This window comes from Carassius gibelio, chromosome B4 (assembly GCF_023724105.1).
Source record: "Carassius gibelio isolate Cgi1373 ecotype wild population from Czech Republic chromosome B4, carGib1.2-hapl.c, whole genome shotgun sequence".
Classification (NCBI taxonomy): domain Eukaryota; kingdom Metazoa; phylum Chordata; class Actinopteri; order Cypriniformes; family Cyprinidae; genus Carassius; species Carassius gibelio.
Genome location: NC_068399.1, coordinates 14,634,474 through 14,653,478, shown reverse-complemented (window position 1 = coordinate 14,653,478; position 19,005 = coordinate 14,634,474). Strand labels below are relative to the sequence as shown.

Below are 19,005 nucleotides of genomic sequence, written 5' to 3'. Positions count from 1 at the left end.
GCATCAGTGAATATGAAATGTCTTCTCTCGGTTGCAAATACAACCATTAATACTACCATTCCTTGATTGCATTATGCATGTACTTTTTTTTATATGCAATAAACATGTTGCAAGACTATCGCTGGTAACAAATGGAAGTCAACTCCAGTTAAGTGGAAGTAATTGATGATTACATGCTTGATTAGGCCCTGAATTTCAACCAGAACATATAGACGACTAAGATCAAAGTCTGAAGCAAAAGGAATTAATTGTGATTCAAGGCATGTGCTTGTGCCACTATTTGAATTTCTGCATGATTAAAGAAAGTGCAATGGCATGGGCCCAAGCATCCTCACCTGCCCTGCCCTACTGCATGATAACATGACTAACGTTTATCGCTGGGGTGGTTATGGGCCGAGACATCAATCTGACGCAGTTTTAAGTGCCACAGTTCAGAATACACTCTGGGGCCTTCAAAAGTCCAACCAAAGTAGAAGTAACTCAAGGAACAAATGACAATGTCTTACTGCATGGCACAGAGCCGTAGTTTTGCTCTGGCAGCAGTGGAAGTTTCGGTGGAGTAGCGTAACCCAGTTGGCAAAATGGGGGGATGAAGCAGGAAGCCAGGAGAGGAGGGAGAGAAGCGCGGTTTGATGCGCAGAGCACCGGAGCGAGTGCAATGAAAGCCATGCTGTGCCATCTGGCAGAGTGGTAATTGGGTAAGGATTTTTCACCTGCTCAGTGCCATGGCCCACACTGGGCTGGGTAAAGAGAGTATGGTGCATCCTGGAAGCACATTATGCAGTCAGTGTGGGTTTTATAGTTTACTTGCAATTAAATGGTTTTAGTTTAGGGACCAATTCAAACTATTAACTTGTTGCTTATTAGTTTGCATATTACTAGCATATTGGCAGTTTATTAGTACTTACAAAGCATATTTTAGAGCCTTATTCAGCATGAGTATATTTAGATCCCTTAATCCTACCCCAAGTCTGAGCTAAACAACTACCTTACTAAATATTTATTAGCAGCAAATTAGGAGTTAATTGGGGGAAGTCATAGTTAGGTAGTTATTTAATAATGAGAACTGGTCCCCAAATTCAAATGTGACATGTAACTCAATCAGTAACTCAGTATCACGTTATGCTACTGTGTGGAGCACAGAGATGAAGGAGCAAGGAGATGAGGTGTTGAATTCAAACAAACAAGCTTTAATGCCATCTGAGGAACAAGGAAATCACACATAACATGGGAAGACATGTACAATACCAGACAAAGGAACTCAAAACAGAGAACACTATTTAAACACATGACAGGATGTGGGGATGACAAGACACACCTGGGATCAATAGATATACACGGAAACACCTGGAGTCAAATTAACCGAACGAGGACAGGAACAGGAAGGACAAAATTTTGGCATGAGAACACATGGGGAGCAAAACACATACTAAAACAGGGAACCGAGTCTGACATTACTCCCCGCCTCCTAGAAAGTGCTCTGGAGGTTCCCCAGGACAGACATGGGACAGCGGGTATCAGTTTGTGGCACAGTGGATCAGGAGACTCGGGAGGCCCTCCCTGTGCTTAACTGGGGATCAGGCAGCCATCCATGGACCTAACGGGGGATCAGGAGCCCTCCCTGGGCTAAATGGGGAATCGGGAGCCCTTCCTGTGCTAAACTTGGGATCTAGGAAGTGCTTAGGAGGTGTTGGCACTGGAGGACTCTCTGGACAAGCAGTCACAGCAAGGCGCTTTCGAGGTGCTGGTACTGGAGCGAATTCAGGGGCAAGAGCTGACACTGGAGCGAGCTCTGGGGCTGGAGACGGTACTGGAGCGAGCTCTAGGGCTGACAGGCTTGACTGAGGAACTGCCGGCGGGCTTGCCACAGGAGCGACTGGTGAACTTGACTCTGGAATGGCCAGTGGGCTTGCCACAGGAACCGGCGCCGGGCTTGCAACATGAACGGTCAGAGGGCTTACCACATGACCGACGGGTGGGCCTGCCATAGGAGCGGCCGGCAGCAAGAGTGCTGAACAGCCAGCGGGCTTGTGGGAGCCACATCCAGTGGGCTTGGGACTCGGGAACGGCTGGCGGACTTGCCACATGAACGACTGGCTGACTGGAGGATGCCGCGGCTGGTGGGCCAGTACTTGCTCGGGGCCAGACACTCTCCACCGGAGGATTTCTTCCCTCCAGCTTTGTCCCATGAGAAATACTCAGTGAAGGGGAAATCCAGGCAAGCTAAGGTGGTGAACTGTGGAGGTAACTTCCATGCCGCAGGGTGGAACGAAGAGAAACAAAAAGACTTAAAAAAATGGAAAACAAACACGGGGAAAGTACCACTTATGGTTCTGTGGTATCTGGGAGGTCCACGGGGCGATGGAAATTGACCATGTGCCAGAAAAACAAGTTTAAGGTGGAGTCATCCAGGGCCATTGCCGAGGTGAGCCTGCAGAACTCCCAGGAATACTCAATGAAGGGGAAATCCAGGAAAGCTAAGGTGGTGAATCGTGCAGAAACTTCCATGCCATTGGGGGGGGGGGTCAAAAGAGAAACAAAAAGACTCTCAAAAAATTGACAACAAACACGGGGGAGTACTGCTTACAGTTCTGTTTTCCGGTGTGGTATTCTGTCACGTTATGCTACTGTGTAAAGCACGGAGACTAAGGAGTGAGGAGATGAGGAGTCAAATTCAAACAAACAAGCTTTAATAGCATCCAGCGAACAAGGAAATCAGACGTAACATGGGTAGATATGTACAATACCAGGTAAAGGACCTCAAAAGAAGGAAAAATTATTTAAACACATGACAGGACGATGGGATGACGAGACATTACAAATTGTGTAATGTTTTACAGTGAAAAGTCTGGCAATGCGAGGCTATGGTTAGTTGTATCAGCCCTTCAAAGGTCTGAATTGTTCACTGAATGGCATCTGGAAATGAACATGCACCCATTGTGTTAAAACTCTTTTCTGAGTTGCTCTGTATGTGCAAATCATCAAACAGAGTATGTTTTCAATAAATCATTCATCTCAAAGACAGACTAGAGAAAATCTCCAAATTCAAGAACTGCTCCTGCTATTTGAGCTCTTTTTATGTTATATTATATTAATTTTTATAAAGACCTGCAGAGACATTGTTACCATTTCAAGGAGATTGTATTTTTAAAGTCTGGATGATTAGCGCCTTTTGCAGTTTTGCTTTAAATGTCTGCTCTGCTGTTTGGATGGAGGGGGCAGCAGTCCTTGTGAAGTCTGTTCACTGGGCAAGTGCCTCCTACAAGCATGTCTCTCGCATCCTGCTGTTTTAGCTCTTAAATGTGCAACTTGGTTTTGTCTGTGTGATACAAATAGTAATGGCCTAATGGACATTCTTGCACAGCCTCGACCCATTTGAGAGTAATTATGGCTTTTTGTGTAGGTCTATAATGGACTTTTATGACTCACCATGTGAAGCAGTTTAGCTCCGTAGGTGTGCGGCAGTGCTATTCACATGTGCGGCATACACACACACACACACAACCCCCAACCCCCCCCCCCCCCCCCCCCAAAAAAAATGGATCATCCACCATCCCAAAGTTCACCTTGGCTACCAGCTCAACTGCCACCTACTTCATATCACGAGAGTGACATGCTGCTCCAAAAAACACACAACACCTTTTGACTGTCAGCAGAAACTCCTGTCTAGCTTTGTGACCCAGAAACCTTGCTCTGCAAGTAATTGATCCACCCAACCAACCTTCTAAATTTTTTTTTTCTCTTTTATGCTACAAGGACAAATTTTGCAATGTGAACCTGAGAAATGCTAGTTATTGTAGCATACCTTCAGACCAGCCCAGACTTGACATGTATTTTTATAGACCTGTGCCTGATCAGTTGTCTGTCTTAGACACATTGCAACTAGATACCAACTACAAAAATCCTATAAAAACTGATTTTGAACTGAATTGAGATGTGTAACCAAAACTAGTCATGCCTAGTGAGTGCCACAGCTGTTGAATCCTGTGCCCTTCACACCCTATTGTGTCAGCAGACCACACAGCTGCTTCTGCTGTGTACATATGTAAACACTTCCCCATAGAGTCTGCAGCCTGGTTAGGGTGTGGATAAGTCATTAGCGTCAGTTTGCAGCCAGCAGCACACAGGCTTGACCAGCTGTTGGTCAATATCTTTATTCCTTAGAAGAAGAAAAAAGTACTGGGGATATAAAACTCTACACTGATGGTGCCTACTGTTAGTGCTGTGGTACTTGTGATTGTGTGTGTGTGCGTGTGTGTGTGTGAGAGAGAGAGAGAGAGCGAGAGAGAAAAATTTTTTTTTTACCTACACTACCTTCATTATAGTACATTATAGTGTCAATTTTAATAGAATTGTTCACTACCATTCAAAATTTTTATAGCAACAAGATTTTTTTTTAAATGTTTTTAACAGAAGTCTCTTCTGCTCATCAATACTGCATTTATTTTATCCAAAATATAGCAAAACAGTAATGTTGTGAAAGATTTTTACACTTTAATTCATGTTACAAAAGTATTCTATTTGAGCTAAAAGCTGATTTTGCCTGTCTATTCATCAAAGAGTCCTGAAAAAAAGATGTGTATACAACTGTTTTATTCCACACCAGCTTTGGTTACACATCCCAGTTGTTCAAAATCAGTTTCCAAAGGACTTTTGTAGTTGGTTATATAGTTCTCATGTCTAAGACAAAAAAACTGATAAGGCACTTCCAGCAAGAGAATAAGCATTTCTTAAAGCATCTTTGAACCAGCTAAACTTTTAATTTACACCTAAATTTGTCAGACGAAACACCAAGCACCTCATTTTCTGAAATATTCTCTAGTTTGCCCTTCAGAGTCTCTCAAACTACTCTCTCAATCTACAGGAAACCCGCCACATACTCCATATAACCTGTAGGTCATCAGTCCTGCTGTCACCATATTGACATGAGCACAGCAATGACAACCTGTCCAACACAACAACTCCAACAAACAGTTTCATAGTCTTTCCACCCAGTCACCTGCAGAGAAAGGAGAGAGCCGTCCCACCCAATAGAAAGTCTGATTAAACTTACTGCAAGTTTATTCTGACTTCTCTAAACTTTGAGGTTTCATAGCTGCTGCATTCATTCCATCTATTAGTATTCCTTCTGAATGATTGACAATGGCAGTAATTACAGAGTAGGTACAATGGCAGTGACACAGACTGTGCAGGAGTGGGCGGATCTTACTTGTCCTCTGGATAGAAGAGAACAAGACTCACAGTCTGCTTGCTGTTCATCAGCACATACTATGACCTACTGTGGTCCTTCAGGTCCTCCTGGGGTCATGCCGGTGCTGGTGAAAGAGATATGACACTGACTGCACATTAACTGGGGAAGCATAGACTGTCTGCAGGCAAGCGAGTGAGTAAATGAACAGAGGACTGAGTAAACGCGAGCGAGAGATTAGGAAGGATGGATGGGAGGATGTTTAAACAGCTAAACACACCTCACAGTGTGTTCATTCAGTGCATGCTGCAGTCGAGGCTTCCCGTTGAAATCACACCTCATTCTCCACCTTCCTCTCACACACTGGAGTTTTCATCTTTCTCATTCTCACTCCATCTCTCACTTCCTGACCTGTTATCTGCTTCTATCTATATCCCCCATTAATGATGCTGTGAACATCTCTTTTAAGTGAACGACTTAAACTTTCATGCACTGATTTACCTTTGTAAAGTGTATGACTGCTTTGGTGACTTCAGAAGACTTTTGAAACTTTGAAGAAATGTCCTGTGTGGCCCATAAAAAGTATTTTATTATTTGAACAAGCTAATTGAATGAATATGCCTCTTCATTGAAAAAGGTCATCATCTGAACTAGACTTTTGTTCATTAACGAACAGAATGAGCTGGAACATGTTGTTTGTGAACAAGAATCTTCCGACCAATAATGACTAAACAAAATAGTTCATGATGTCCATTCAGTTCCACATATGAGTCTCTGTATCAAGGATTGGCTTCAGTAGTGAAATGTGAAATTAGTTGAGTGAATAATTCAGTGACTGACTAACAACACTCATCGGTGCCACCAACATGTGTATTGATGTAACCTACAAAAACTTTTCGCATGAATCTGAATTAGCTGTTGTTTAACAGAATCAAAAGATGGAATGAATCAAAATTTCCCACATTTTTTCTGTAGTTGTGCAACATAAATTAGGCCATATTTGTAAGCAACTACAAATTCTTGTTATATACAGTAAAGGGGTGAAATGACGGGTTTTTAAAGAGCATTATTTTGTGTATTTGGTGTAACAGAACATGTTGACGTTAATAATAATGTAAAAAAAAAACATTATTTTTTAAATATTGTACAGTTGGTCCTCTATTCCCTGCCTCTCTCGAACACGTCATTTTCTACAAATTCCCTCCTTCCAAAAAGCGCAGTCTGCTCTGATTGGCCAACTGGCTCAGTCAATTGTGATTGGCCAAACACTGCAAGCACTCGTGTGCACACACAAACGCACAAACACACACACGACACATAAAACTCTGGATTTAAACATTCAATAGCAAATACTTAATCTAATAACAAAACATACTTACAGTAGCTGATTCATTTGGGTGGCATTACGCAAATATTTCCACATAGTGACATAGACGTGTTTGAATGAGACATTTTTAGGAGGGCGTGGCAGAATCTTAACTTTGATAAAGAATATTTCTTTGTATTTGAGACTTTAGTCTTTGCAAATTTACAGATCTTCTTTATGCACAAAGACTCCAAAAAGAAAGGAAAAATTTTAATCGCATCATATGACTCCTTTAACAAACCAACAAAGATATTGGAAGAATTGTGAATTTGCACCTGACATTTCCTTAATAATATTCCAGATAATAAGACTAACCCTCTTTTGTCTTTCCTTTGTTAGCTTCTGCCTGGCTGACACTTCCAGCGATGAGTCGAAGGGAGGCTCTGGTGGGGAACCCTGCACCTAGTGCAGCACCTGGGGTATCGGGTAACAGCACAGAGGCAGCAGGACCCGGTCCCCGTGACACCAAAGATGAGATGTTCTCCAAAGTCAAAGACAAGTTCATGAATGAACTGCACAAAATCCCACGTGAGTGAATTTTTTTAACACGACACTTAATGGTCTTCACATTATTACATTTGCAGTTTGCATAATTTTGAAACCCTGAATGGCATTGATTGAGCTCCAGCATTGGCAGTTTATGCCAAGGTCTGTCAGATCCATTTTTGATTATTTTATTTCCATTTTTTTACTTCCATTGTTCACTCAGTGCTGAAAAATAATGACCTTGAGAAACAGGTGACAACCAAACATGCTCCTTCTCATTCTAATTGTAAATAAGCGAGTAAATGAGTTTTGTTATTTGCGTGCTTTCGTTTGTCTAAGTGCCCTGTGCTTCGGTCCGCAACAAACTGCAACTCACTGTGAAGCATGGAGCTAAATGCATGCATCTAACCACTATCCAATTCACTGTACACTCATTCATATTTTCAAGTTAAAACTGAAACATCTGCAGCTGTTTGTGTGTGGGTGTTAAGTGCTTTTATGTCCAAGGAATTGTTTTTTATTAGTAGTAGCAGTAGTAGTAGTATTAGATACTGGTGTAACAGTCTCTTTTAAACTCTGCATTTAAAAGAAACTCCATGAAGTCTGGCAATCTAATTAACAAATTTTGTTAATATCCAGCTTACTTCTAATGCAGCATTATAACCAAAATGAAGCCTCATAAATAGCTGATTTCAGATGTTCTTTTCTAAGCTGTAACGAATGAGAAGCACTCAATGAGCTCAAGAAGTTCAACATTGAAATCTTACTAAGCTAATTTCTCAATACCTTTATAAGCATGTTTTTTTTCCACAACTGATTTCAGTATTGAGCTAAAGTTTACTCATGTATGTAGCAGAGGTGAAGGCCGGATTACATTTAGGATGCCATGCCTGACGTGACACCATTGGCAAAACCTGAGAAAGATCTGAGTCCTCTTCTATACCTACGGTACCTTACTATAGGTGTCTGGTCATTTTGCCTATCTCTCTATCTCTCATACTCAATTTCACACATGCAACTTCGCTCTCACACTCTCTCACACACATACACTTTCACTTCCAACCTTGCTTTCACACTTGGAGACACATTCACCACATTAATTATCACTTTGCTTTCCTGCAGACAACTGTAAAATAAAGGGTTGCCGAATTTGACTCAGACAGATATGCCCCTTTCTGAGATCCAGCCAGAAAAAGACACTCCATTACAGTGGCTTAAATTACTGTTTTAGCAGCCTCCCTCCATCACACAGACGTCTCTGTGCCAACCGGTGCCTTGGCTGATGAATGCCTGGGGAGAAGGGTAGTGTATTGACCGGGGCATCCAGGAACCCTGACGGACCTGCATTAGTGATGAATGGGCGAGTCCAGATGCAGAATACTTGAGCTTTTTTCCGCCAAATATAATCCAGTGCGTTGAATGTGTGCAGGTGCCGCCTGTAAAAGTAAGACGCATGGACCTGTCATGATCTGCCGTCTAGTGCAACAAAAACAGAGGAACACAGACAGATGCTGCGTAGTGATGATAAAGATTTACTTCACTCTAGCCCTTCTGCCTTTCTGTCAGAGCGCTATGTAGGCAAAATATGAAGATGAAACTGTTTGACATCTATTTCCTTGCCAGAACTGAGTGCTTCTCTAGCACTTTAGACTCTTTAAAAAGACTTTCTGAAAACATACTTTTTTTACTGTAGTTTAATTTGTTTACTAACAGTTTACTTTTGCTTTACTTTGCTCATTCATTCATTATAGTTACAGACTGCTGACTGGTTTACTCTGTTTAGATAAGTAGAATAAAAATGCATATAAATGCAATAAAAAATGTAAATGAACAGGCAATTTGTGTTCATAGCAATTTGCACAGTCTCAGATGGTGACTCGTATTCAAAAGGGTTTATTAATAACCTGTGATTATTAACATTCCCTCAACTCTTATGGTCACACAACATCACATCCGTTCTACGGTGCCTGTCACAAACGGTCCTGCGTGTAGAATCACTCCGACAGGTAGCTCTCAGGACACCACACTTGCTTTGTCACGGCTCTCTTCGAAAGCCTTACCCTCAACCCTTGAGGCCAGTTGACAGGTTCAGCAGTTTGAACCCGACCAATTTGGCTCAGAAAGGTTTTTGCACTGCTGTGGTTACATATCTTGGTTGACTCGGAGCAACAAAAGAAAATGACTGTTATACAACAGCTCTGGTTATTCTCCCAATGCTCTGCTGCTCAAGCTCAAGGCATCTGTTTTCGATGATAATTAACCTCACCACTCAGAGACATTTTGAGACATTATTCAGCTTTGCCACAATTACTATGAATAATGAACACACTCTGTCCAGCTTCTGAAACCCTCTTGTACACTTGGTATCCTGATCCCCGGCACAATGCCCCTTGATCTCTGCAAATTTCTGATGTTCTATCAAACACCACAATCAATGTTCATTTCATTTTTGTTAAAATGCAAACTTAACTGGGACTATGCTTTGAACGTTAACTACAAATTAATGGGGTCAGATTTAATAAATTGCCAATATGGCAAGACATCTACATTCATTTGCATTTTAATTGGATGACAACTATGAAAAATTGAGATTTGTCACATTGTTGTACACTCATTGGCTCGATTTCAAACCCTAGTGAGCTGCCTGGATGTCTACCATCTGCATAGGTAGCTATATTGTTAATCTTATTAGTGTCTGAATTAAAATACTCTTTTAGACAGCAGCTCATGAGGGACTCATGAAAAAAATGTCTGACATGAACATGTTGCTAAGCTGCAACTGGTACGTGTATATTTTCCACAAATATTGGGCAAAAGTTTATTTTGAATTAAATTAAACTGATTTCTGCAGTTACTTTTCTGTCTTTAAAAATAACTAGTAAATAGTTTCAATACTGCACATCAAATATTTGTATTTATATACATAATGTATATATTTTGTAAGCTTCTTTTGTCTTTATTTTTGATAAGAAAATAGAAATTGTGAAAGGACTCAAAGTCAGGTCTCATGGTGTAGCATGGAGTCAGAGACGTTCGGATCCAAATGCAGTAGTTTATTAGGAATGGTCAGACAGGCAGAATTCAGGTAACAGCGTCAAGTATGCAGGGGATATACCTGGGGATATACACCCCCCCCCCCAAGGAGCGGCAGTGGAGCGTAGGTGGAAGAGGTGGAGGGACAGAGGGACAGGTCCTTGTGGAAGTAGAGCCAGCAGAGCAGGAAGCCAGGGTGGATCAGGCGGAACTGGAGCCCTTATTGGGCTTAACTGGGGAACAGGAGCCTTTCCTGGGCTTAACATGGGGAACAGGCGCCCTTCCTGGGCCTAACATGGGGAACAGGAGCCCTTCCTGGGCCTAACAGGTGGAACAGGAGCCCTTCCTGGTCTTAACATGAGGAGAGCTGAAGCCCACCAGGGCAGAGCAGGTGGAGCTGGAGCCTACCAGGGTGGAACAAGGGGAGTTGGATCCCACCAGGGTGAGGCAAGGGGAGCTGGATCCCACCAGGGTGAGGCAAGGGGAGCTGGAGCAAAGGGAGTTATAGCCCACCAGGGTGGAGCAGGTGGCGTTGGAGCCCCCACAGCTGACCAGATGGGATAGAAGCCCACCAGGGTGGAGCAGGCAGAGCTGGAGCCCTCCAGGGCGGATCAGAAGACCACCACAGACGAGCAGATAAGAGAGAAGCCCACCATGACGGAGCAGAGGACCACCATAGACGAGCAGACGAGACAGAAGCCCACCATGACGGAGCAGAGGACCACCACAGCAGAGTCGATGGCACAGGAGAGCAAGTCTGGTTAGGTGGGACTGGGACAGATAACAAACAGATTAATGGTGGCCTCTGGGGCCATGATATGGCAGACAGAAAGTTCACACATGGCATCCATAGCAATGACAGGAATGAACGAGAGTTCATAGACAGCCTCCATAGCCGTGACAGGACAGGCGGGGATTTCATGGATGGCCTCCGTGGCCATGACAGGACAGGCAATGAGTTCATAGATGGATACTACTGAAATCTCAGAAGGTTCTGCAGCAGTTGCCACCACCTCTGGAGGCTCCACAGCAGTAACAGTCTCCTTGACAGCAACACAACAGGCTGAGAGAACATTGCTGGGTGCAACAGACAGGATGTGAAAAGGCTCTGGAAGTTCAGCTGAGTTGTGACAAGGCTCTGGATGATCTGTTGTGGAATGATGAAGCTCTGGAAGATCTGTTAAGACGTAAAGAAGTTCTGGAAGATCAGTAGTGGTTTGACTGGGCTCATAAAGATCAACTGTGGCTTGACCTTGTTCACGAATATCAACTGTGTCTTGACTTCGTTCACGGAGATCAGTGGTGACTTTACTTTGTTCACGAAGATTAAGGGTGACTTGACTTGACTCCTGAAGTTTAATTGTGGTTTTACTTGACTCATGGGTGTTAATGGTGACTTGACCTGACTCTGGACGGTCAGCGGTGACTTGAATGGACCTTGATTCTGGAAGATCGACAGGGACCTGACATGACTCTGGAAGATCAATGGGGGCTTGACATGACCCTGGAAGGTCAACGGGGGCCTGACTTGACCCTGGAAGATCAACGGGTACCTGACTTGACCCTGGAAGATCAACGGGTACCTGACTTGACCCTGGAAGATCAACGGGGACCTGACTTGACCCCGGAAGACCAACGGGGAACTGACTTTACCCTTGAAGATCAAAGGGGACCTGACTTGACTGGAAAATCCACTGTGGCTGCCATCTTGTACAGTGGCTCTGGGTTGGCGGCCATCTTGTGCAGTGGCGCTGGGCTGGTGGCTATCTTGTGCAGTGGCTCCGGTGGATCAAGCTCAGCTGCAGTCTGCGCTTGACAATGTTGACATGTGAGTTATTGATTTTATCTGTGAGACATGTCGGCATAATTGTTTTTATATTTGGCAGATATTGATATTAACATTTAAAGCTATTAATGGCCAATTCCATTATGAGCCCAATAATGTGGTGCATCCCTAGATGGGTTTTGGTACTAAATGAAAATTAAATTTTTTAAATAAACGTTTGCCTCAATTCACCATGAATCCATGAAACTGATTGTAAAGAATGTCAAGAGTTAAATCTCTACATCAAGACATTTACATTGCATGAATTCATTTTGCTATTACTTTAAATGTAGAAATTTTATCATTGTATTTCCGGGGAACGTATGACCTTGGCTGCTCTGTTGTCATGTTTTACTAGTCCAGTTACAGAAATGCCAAGACATGACAAGTTGTGAGTCCTCTATGTATGTTTGTGAAGTGTGATGTGTATGAGATGTTTAGCAGGTTTGTGTTGTTTGCCAGTGTATAGAAAGCCTCTGTCATAGTCAGCAACAGAAGGCGATCTGGAGCAGAGTGCCAAACACATCATCAGCCAAAAGCTTGACAGATGGGATAGCTAGCCCCCTTCCATTCTGATGACCTTTGACCTAATCCTATCTCCCTCTCTTCCCCTTCCCCTGCTGCCCCAAGACTGCCCCAGAGGACGTCTGAAGGTTACCAGGCCTGTCAACCCTTTTCCCTTGAAATTAAATTATGCAAACAAACAAAAATAAAACCCCAGCCTCTCCGTCTGCCTGCTTCGCATTATAAAGCCGTTTGGAGAAAGAGATAATCTAATTTAAAAGGAGTTAAAACTGCATTACAGTAGTAAACAAACATATGAGAAAAGACACATTTTTTCCTGCAGTATAGAAGCTGCTTCTTTAAAAAAACATTCAAATAAAAAAGCTACAAGGCATTAACAACATTCATAATATTACAAAAGATTTATATTTCAAATAAACGAGTTCTTTTTAACTTTATATTCAAAGAATCCTGACATTAATAATCCAACATTAATAATAAGAAATGTTTCTTGAGCAGAAAATCAACATATTAGAATGATGTCTGAAGGACTATGACAAATATAAAAATGTAAACTAATTATTTATATTTGTGTGTGTGTGTGTGTGTGTATATATATGTGTATATATATATATATATATATATATATATATATATATATATATATATATATATATATATATAATTATATATAGTATCTTAGAGAAGTGAGTACACCCCTCACATTTTTATCAATATTTTATTATGTATTTTCATGTGACAACACTGAAGAAATGTCACTTTGCTACAATGTAATGTAGTGAGTGTACAGCTTGTATAACAGTGTAAATTTGCTGTCCCCTCAAAATAATTCAACACACAGCCATTAATGTCTAAACCGGTGGCCACAAAAGTGAGTACACCCCAAAGTGAAAATGTCCAAATTGGGCCCAAAGTGTCAATATTGTGTGTGGCCACCATTATTTTCCAGCCCTGCCTTAACCCTCTTGGAAATGGAGTTCACTCAATGAACTGTAGCTCCCCAGTGCCAGCAGCACTCATGCAGCCCCAGACCATCACACTCCCAAGACAAAGTTGTCTTTGTACTCCTCACCTGTTTGCCGCCACACACGCTTGACACCATCTGAATCAAATAAGTTTATCTTTGTCTCATCAGACCACAGGACATGGTTCCAGTAATCCATGTCCTTAGTCTGCTTGTTTTCAGCAAACTGTTTTTGATCTGGCTTTCTTGTGCATCATCTTTAGAAGAGGCTTTCTTCTGGGATGACAGCCATGCATACTAATTTGATGCAGTCTGAGCACTGACAGGCTGACCCACCCCTTCAACCTCTGCAGCAATGCTGGCATCACTCATACGTCTATTTCCCAAACACAACCTCTGGATATGACGCTGAGCACGAGCACTCAACTTGGTCTATCTTTGGTCGACCATGGCGAGGCCTGTTCTGAGTCGAACCTGTCCTGTTAAACCGCTGTATGGTCTTGGCAACCATGCCGTAGCTCAGTTTCAGGGTCTTGGCAATCTTCTTATATTCTACGCCATCTTTATGTAGAGCAACAATTCTTTTTTTCAGATCGTCAGAGAGTTCTTTGCCATGAGGTGCCATGTTGAACTTCCAGTGACCAGTATGAGAGAATGAGAGCGACAACACCAAATTTAACACACCTGCTCCCCATTCACACCTGAGACCTTGTAACACTAATAAGTCACATGACAACAGGGGAGAGAAAATGGCTTATAGGGCCCAATTTGGACATTTTCACTTGGGGTGTACTCACTTTTGTTGCCAACGGTTTAGACATTAATGGCTGTGTGTTGAATTATTTTGAGGGGACAGCAAATTTACACTGTTATACAAGCTGTACACTCACGATTTTACATTGTAGCAATGTGTTATGGCTTCAGTGTTGCCACATGAAAATATATAATAAAATATTGACAAAAATGTGAGGGGTATACTCACTTCTGTGTGTGTGTGCTCTTGTTTTTGTGACGTATCAGGACACAACTTTGTATAATGACATGGGTATGACACAGGTATTACAAGGATAGGGTGACTTATGAGGACATAACCCATGTCCCCATTTTTCAGAACACTTAAAAATCATACAGAATGAGTTTTTTTGAGAAAGTAAAAAGTTTCCTGTGAGGGTTAGGGTTAGGTGAAGAGTTGGTGAAGGGTGATAGAATATACAGTTTGTACAGTATAAAAACCATTACGCCTATGGGATGTCCCCATTTTTCACATAAACAAACGTGTGTGTGTGTGTGTGTTTGTGTATATATATATATATATATATATATATATATATATACTGTGATAATATTTCACTATTATACTATATTTTTATCAAATAATTGAAGCTTCATAAACTTTTGAATGGTAGTGTGCAATTGTGACATAATCTCTGCACCGTGTAGTTTGTTCTTTTCCAAGAGTTGAACTGCTATTGCTACTTAAATATGCATTGAAGTTTGTTTCTTTCATTTAATTGTTCCGCGTCTCACAAAACACATTATCTTGACAAATGGGATGACAGACGCCCAATTAGCAGTCAACAGAATAGATCGGACAAATGAGGGTTTTGGTTGGTTTGTTGTGCCTCATAGCTGTCGTCCCTGATATTTTCAGAGCCATAATCAATGATATTATCAGTTTTCAGTCAAGAGTCTCATCATTGGTGTCACTCACCATCCAAGCGCTTCGTACATCACAGACCAAACAACAGCACCGTCTGTAATAACAAAAGATATGATCTGATCTGGATGCTGTTGACAGAGGATATGAGAGGGTGGATATTAATCTGCTTGCAATATCACGTGAGCTGTTATCACACGTCTTTCTTTTCCACTTCTAATATTTTCTTATACGAGTCTTGTGGTTTGTTTGGGAAGGACAATAAGCGATATGTTATTACTGGGTTCAATGATACAAAAGCTTTAGTTTCTCTTTAATGCAACATTCAGGTTTTCAAACATTTTCTCCTACTTTTAAGAAAAAATTAGCTCTGTCTCCACCACTTTTTTGGACTTTGTTTTGGAAAGACAAAAAGCCTCTGCCAACTCTGCCAGTAAACAAAATAATAATAATAGTACATTGCAGTCTGTTATCCTAATATGGTTAGCAGCCACTGGTTTTTAGAATCAGAATCTCATACTCTCGAATACTAGGTGAATATTACATCACAGTTAATATTCATGAGCCAGGCTCTGTTGTTCCTTTGCCCCTGAAACTTTACTAAATTGATATTGAAATTACCACCCATCTGCTGGACTGTAACATAACCACATGGCAAGATAAATCACTTCCAAGTAATTTTCCTTAACGCAGAGAGTATCTTTGGAAGTGCAACAGGGTTGTCTTTCTCTCGTGCTGTATAACATGCTCTAGTACCAGGGTTAATTGACCAACAGTGTGCTGTCAAAACACATTAGTTTGGGTTGCCAGTGTGTGGTGTATTACACCGATGGATCATTTTCCCCAGTTTGGCTCGTGCGCTCACTAGTGCTCACAATCACGGCACACTCTCAATCAAATCACGCCTGTTAAGACATTGAGTTTCTGATCCCGTTTTGGCGTGTTAACAAGTGTGAGAGTGGGTAACTCGGTCCTGCGACATGCCGCCCGGGGATAGATCATGTTACTGTTAGCTCCTCGTTAGCAGGCAACACACCCTCGCTGGTCATAGACACTCACATTACATTCTGATCAGACAAACAGTTGGATAATAAGCCCCGGGCTGCCCGAAGAGAATCCCAGAACGGTGCCACTAACGTGTGTAGGTTACACCAATTTCACCTTACAGTCAGAAATGGAAAAAAAAACAATAATGTCAAAAATATAATAATATATGTACAGTAGAAATTATATTTTACATTAAAATATAATTAAAATTAAGCTTTTTGTGGTCCTGTTGTTTTTTTTTATCATTAATTGTTTCAAATTTGAAATGTCTTTCAGATATGTCACTGATATTTTTTGTTTTAATATTAAATCTGATTAAATTAAAGGCTTTGCAAAAACATGGTGTAAAAATACTTCATCATTTAAATAATATAGCGATAATGAAAATTGTGTGATAATATAGTAAACATTGCATTGCAATGAGAAATGTGAATTGGGTTTGAGGGAAAGGTGCTTAATTTTCATAAAAATTGTGGCACAGTGCTGAAAAAATACATTTAATTAAACAGGCTTCCATTTTTTGTCCATTTTCATTTTTTCTTTCAGTCGAAATATGAGGTGGAAATGTTCTTGACAGGTTTCGTGAGATTCACCCTGTTGCTTTGCAAAAGTGTTTTTTTTTTCTTATGTGGGTGTTTTGAAAATTAATTTGCATATTTAAAAATCTTAATATCCTTCATTACAGATTAGATACTTAAAATGTGAAATAATTGTGTTCATTAAAAGTTTTGAATGAGTCAAACTCATTGTGAGAATTCTGTCACATAATGATTAAAGTACAATCATGCACATCCAAAGCCAATGTCATTTCTTTTAATGTGGTGCGCTGTCGTCCTTTCTACATAAAAATCTGTCAAATCATGTAATGTGAATGTCATACAGTGTCATACAAAAAAAAATAATAGTTGAAAGTGTACCGAGACGCAGAAGAGACACTTTTCTCAAGCGCTTTCCGTGAATGCGATTCGAGACGGACAAAGGCATTTCATTCATTCATAACTCGTCACCCTCCTGTTGCCGACACTGTTTGCCATAAGACCCCAGAAGTCCAGGATCAGCACTGTGCATATTTATGCTGTTTTCATGAGTCATAGTTATAAAAATGTGGTACCCAAACTATTGCAGTCCTGCACTGCAAGCAAATGATAAGATTCTTTTGTAAATGTAAGATGCCAATCTCAGAGTCATTATTGTCTTGATTCCCTGGCATAGCTTCCTAAAGCAGCTTGGTGAGATTTTTGTGTGAGCCCAGTCTGACAAGTCTGATGCTGTATTCTTTTGTCAAGGAAAAGGTGGAGAGCGAATGAGTGCGCTCAAGATCTTATTCACACACTCGATTGGATGGGGTCGAGCCAGAAGGACTCTCACGTCCTTGAAAGCAGTTGCAAGATGGCAGACTTTCTTTGGCATCCACCTCCAGTTGTGGCATTCTTCTAAGCTGTGTTTGGCTTTGAATTGTGCACCACAGCAGTGCTTGATTTAAATAATGTTCCTCTCTGATTGGTTGTGCAGTCACACGGTCCAGCTACAAAACCTCATTTTGTGCTCCCTGTTGAGAATTTGTGTGTGCATGTGCATGGTGGAACGAGAGATAGCTGCTTGAAGTTGAAGAGCACATGCTTGCTCCACAATCCCAAAGGACAATAGACACTTACACAATTGAGTTAATTAGAAAATGTTTCTATTGCTTTCTGGGTCTCGGGTTCTTTTAATTAAGAAACACAAAAGTGTCTTTCAGAATAAGACGTTTGCTCGATGAAGAAGATAAGCGCTCTGCTTTATTGCATTGGACGGTGTAACACATTAGACTTATTTGCATCTATTAGTGCACAATGCAGTTTCACTTCTAAACAACAAAGCTTGATATAAGGAGTATTTTTTTATCTCTACCATGATAAAAGTAATCTAATTGCTACCACTGACTTTGTGATTAAAATATAGTTAATGTACTCATACTAGTCAATTTACTCAGACTCAAGCTGTGCTTGTTGTATTAAGCATCATTTTTTCATTAGCTTTCATTATAAAAGTGTCAGAATTGCTCAGTGTCCACAGTAGCACTAAATGGTTCTCATCATCGACCTTTACAGAACTTTAATATGAGCTCGCCCTTGTCATGCGAGATTGTGGCTCATCACAGAATCCCGTACCTCTTGGACCCAAGAGGTTTTTAATCTGCGTCTCGTTATGACAGTATTCTAGAGAATCAAAATATCCAGTTACATGTGAGACATGTTTAATTTGATGGTTAATAGCTTCAGTTAAAGTATATAATGCTTTAATATTGTCGTATTTACAGAGCTAAGAGGACATTCATCTTAGAATTTCGTTAGCACTTTAGTACAGGGACCAATTCCAACAATTAATTAGTTGCTTATTAGCATTCCTATTATTAACATTTTAGCTTTGGTTAGCACTTATAAAGCACATATTTAGCATTACCATATCCTACATCCTTAATCCAGCCCAATACCTAAACTTAACAACTACCTTACTATTAATAGACAGCAAATTAGGAGTTTAATGGTTCAGAAGTCATTGTTAATGGTTAAGACCTTAAAGTGTAACTAGAATTTCTTAAAACATTAAATTTCAACTTTAAATGGAAAACTGCATTACTGTGCCCATTCCCTTACTGTTTTAAAGTCAGATTCAGTTTATTTATTTTATGCATTTGATGATTTTTAATCATCTTAAAAGTGATAGTTTATCATTAATTCACTATATCACAATGTCACCATGGTCGTGCAACATTATACTCACTCATTTCATCAATAAATCTGACTTGTGGACTGACAAATTTCCCAAGCTTGAGGTCTGAATTCACATGGCATTCAATTGCACAATTCAGAGTACAACGTTGAATGAATCCTAGCAGCATAATCTTGCATGACACAGCTGTCAAGGCACGTCT

The 19,005-nt window shown here is 40.9% G+C and overlaps 1 protein-coding gene across 7 annotated transcripts in view; it reads left to right on the top strand.

Moving 5' to 3' along the window:
- LOC127956611 (synaptotagmin-1-like) overlaps nucleotides 1-19,005 on the top strand; it is a 210,564-nt gene that overhangs the window by 164,666 nt on the left and 26,893 nt on the right. For all 7 annotated transcript variants that reach the window (XM_052554662.1, XM_052554666.1, XM_052554667.1 and 4 more), the window contains one exon: nucleotides 6,894-7,082. In XM_052554662.1, the coding sequence (XP_052410622.1) occupies nucleotides 6,920-7,082 (163 nt within the window). In that variant the 5' untranslated portion in view covers nucleotides 6,894-6,919. The remainder of the gene's footprint in view (nucleotides 1-6,893; nucleotides 7,083-19,005) is intronic.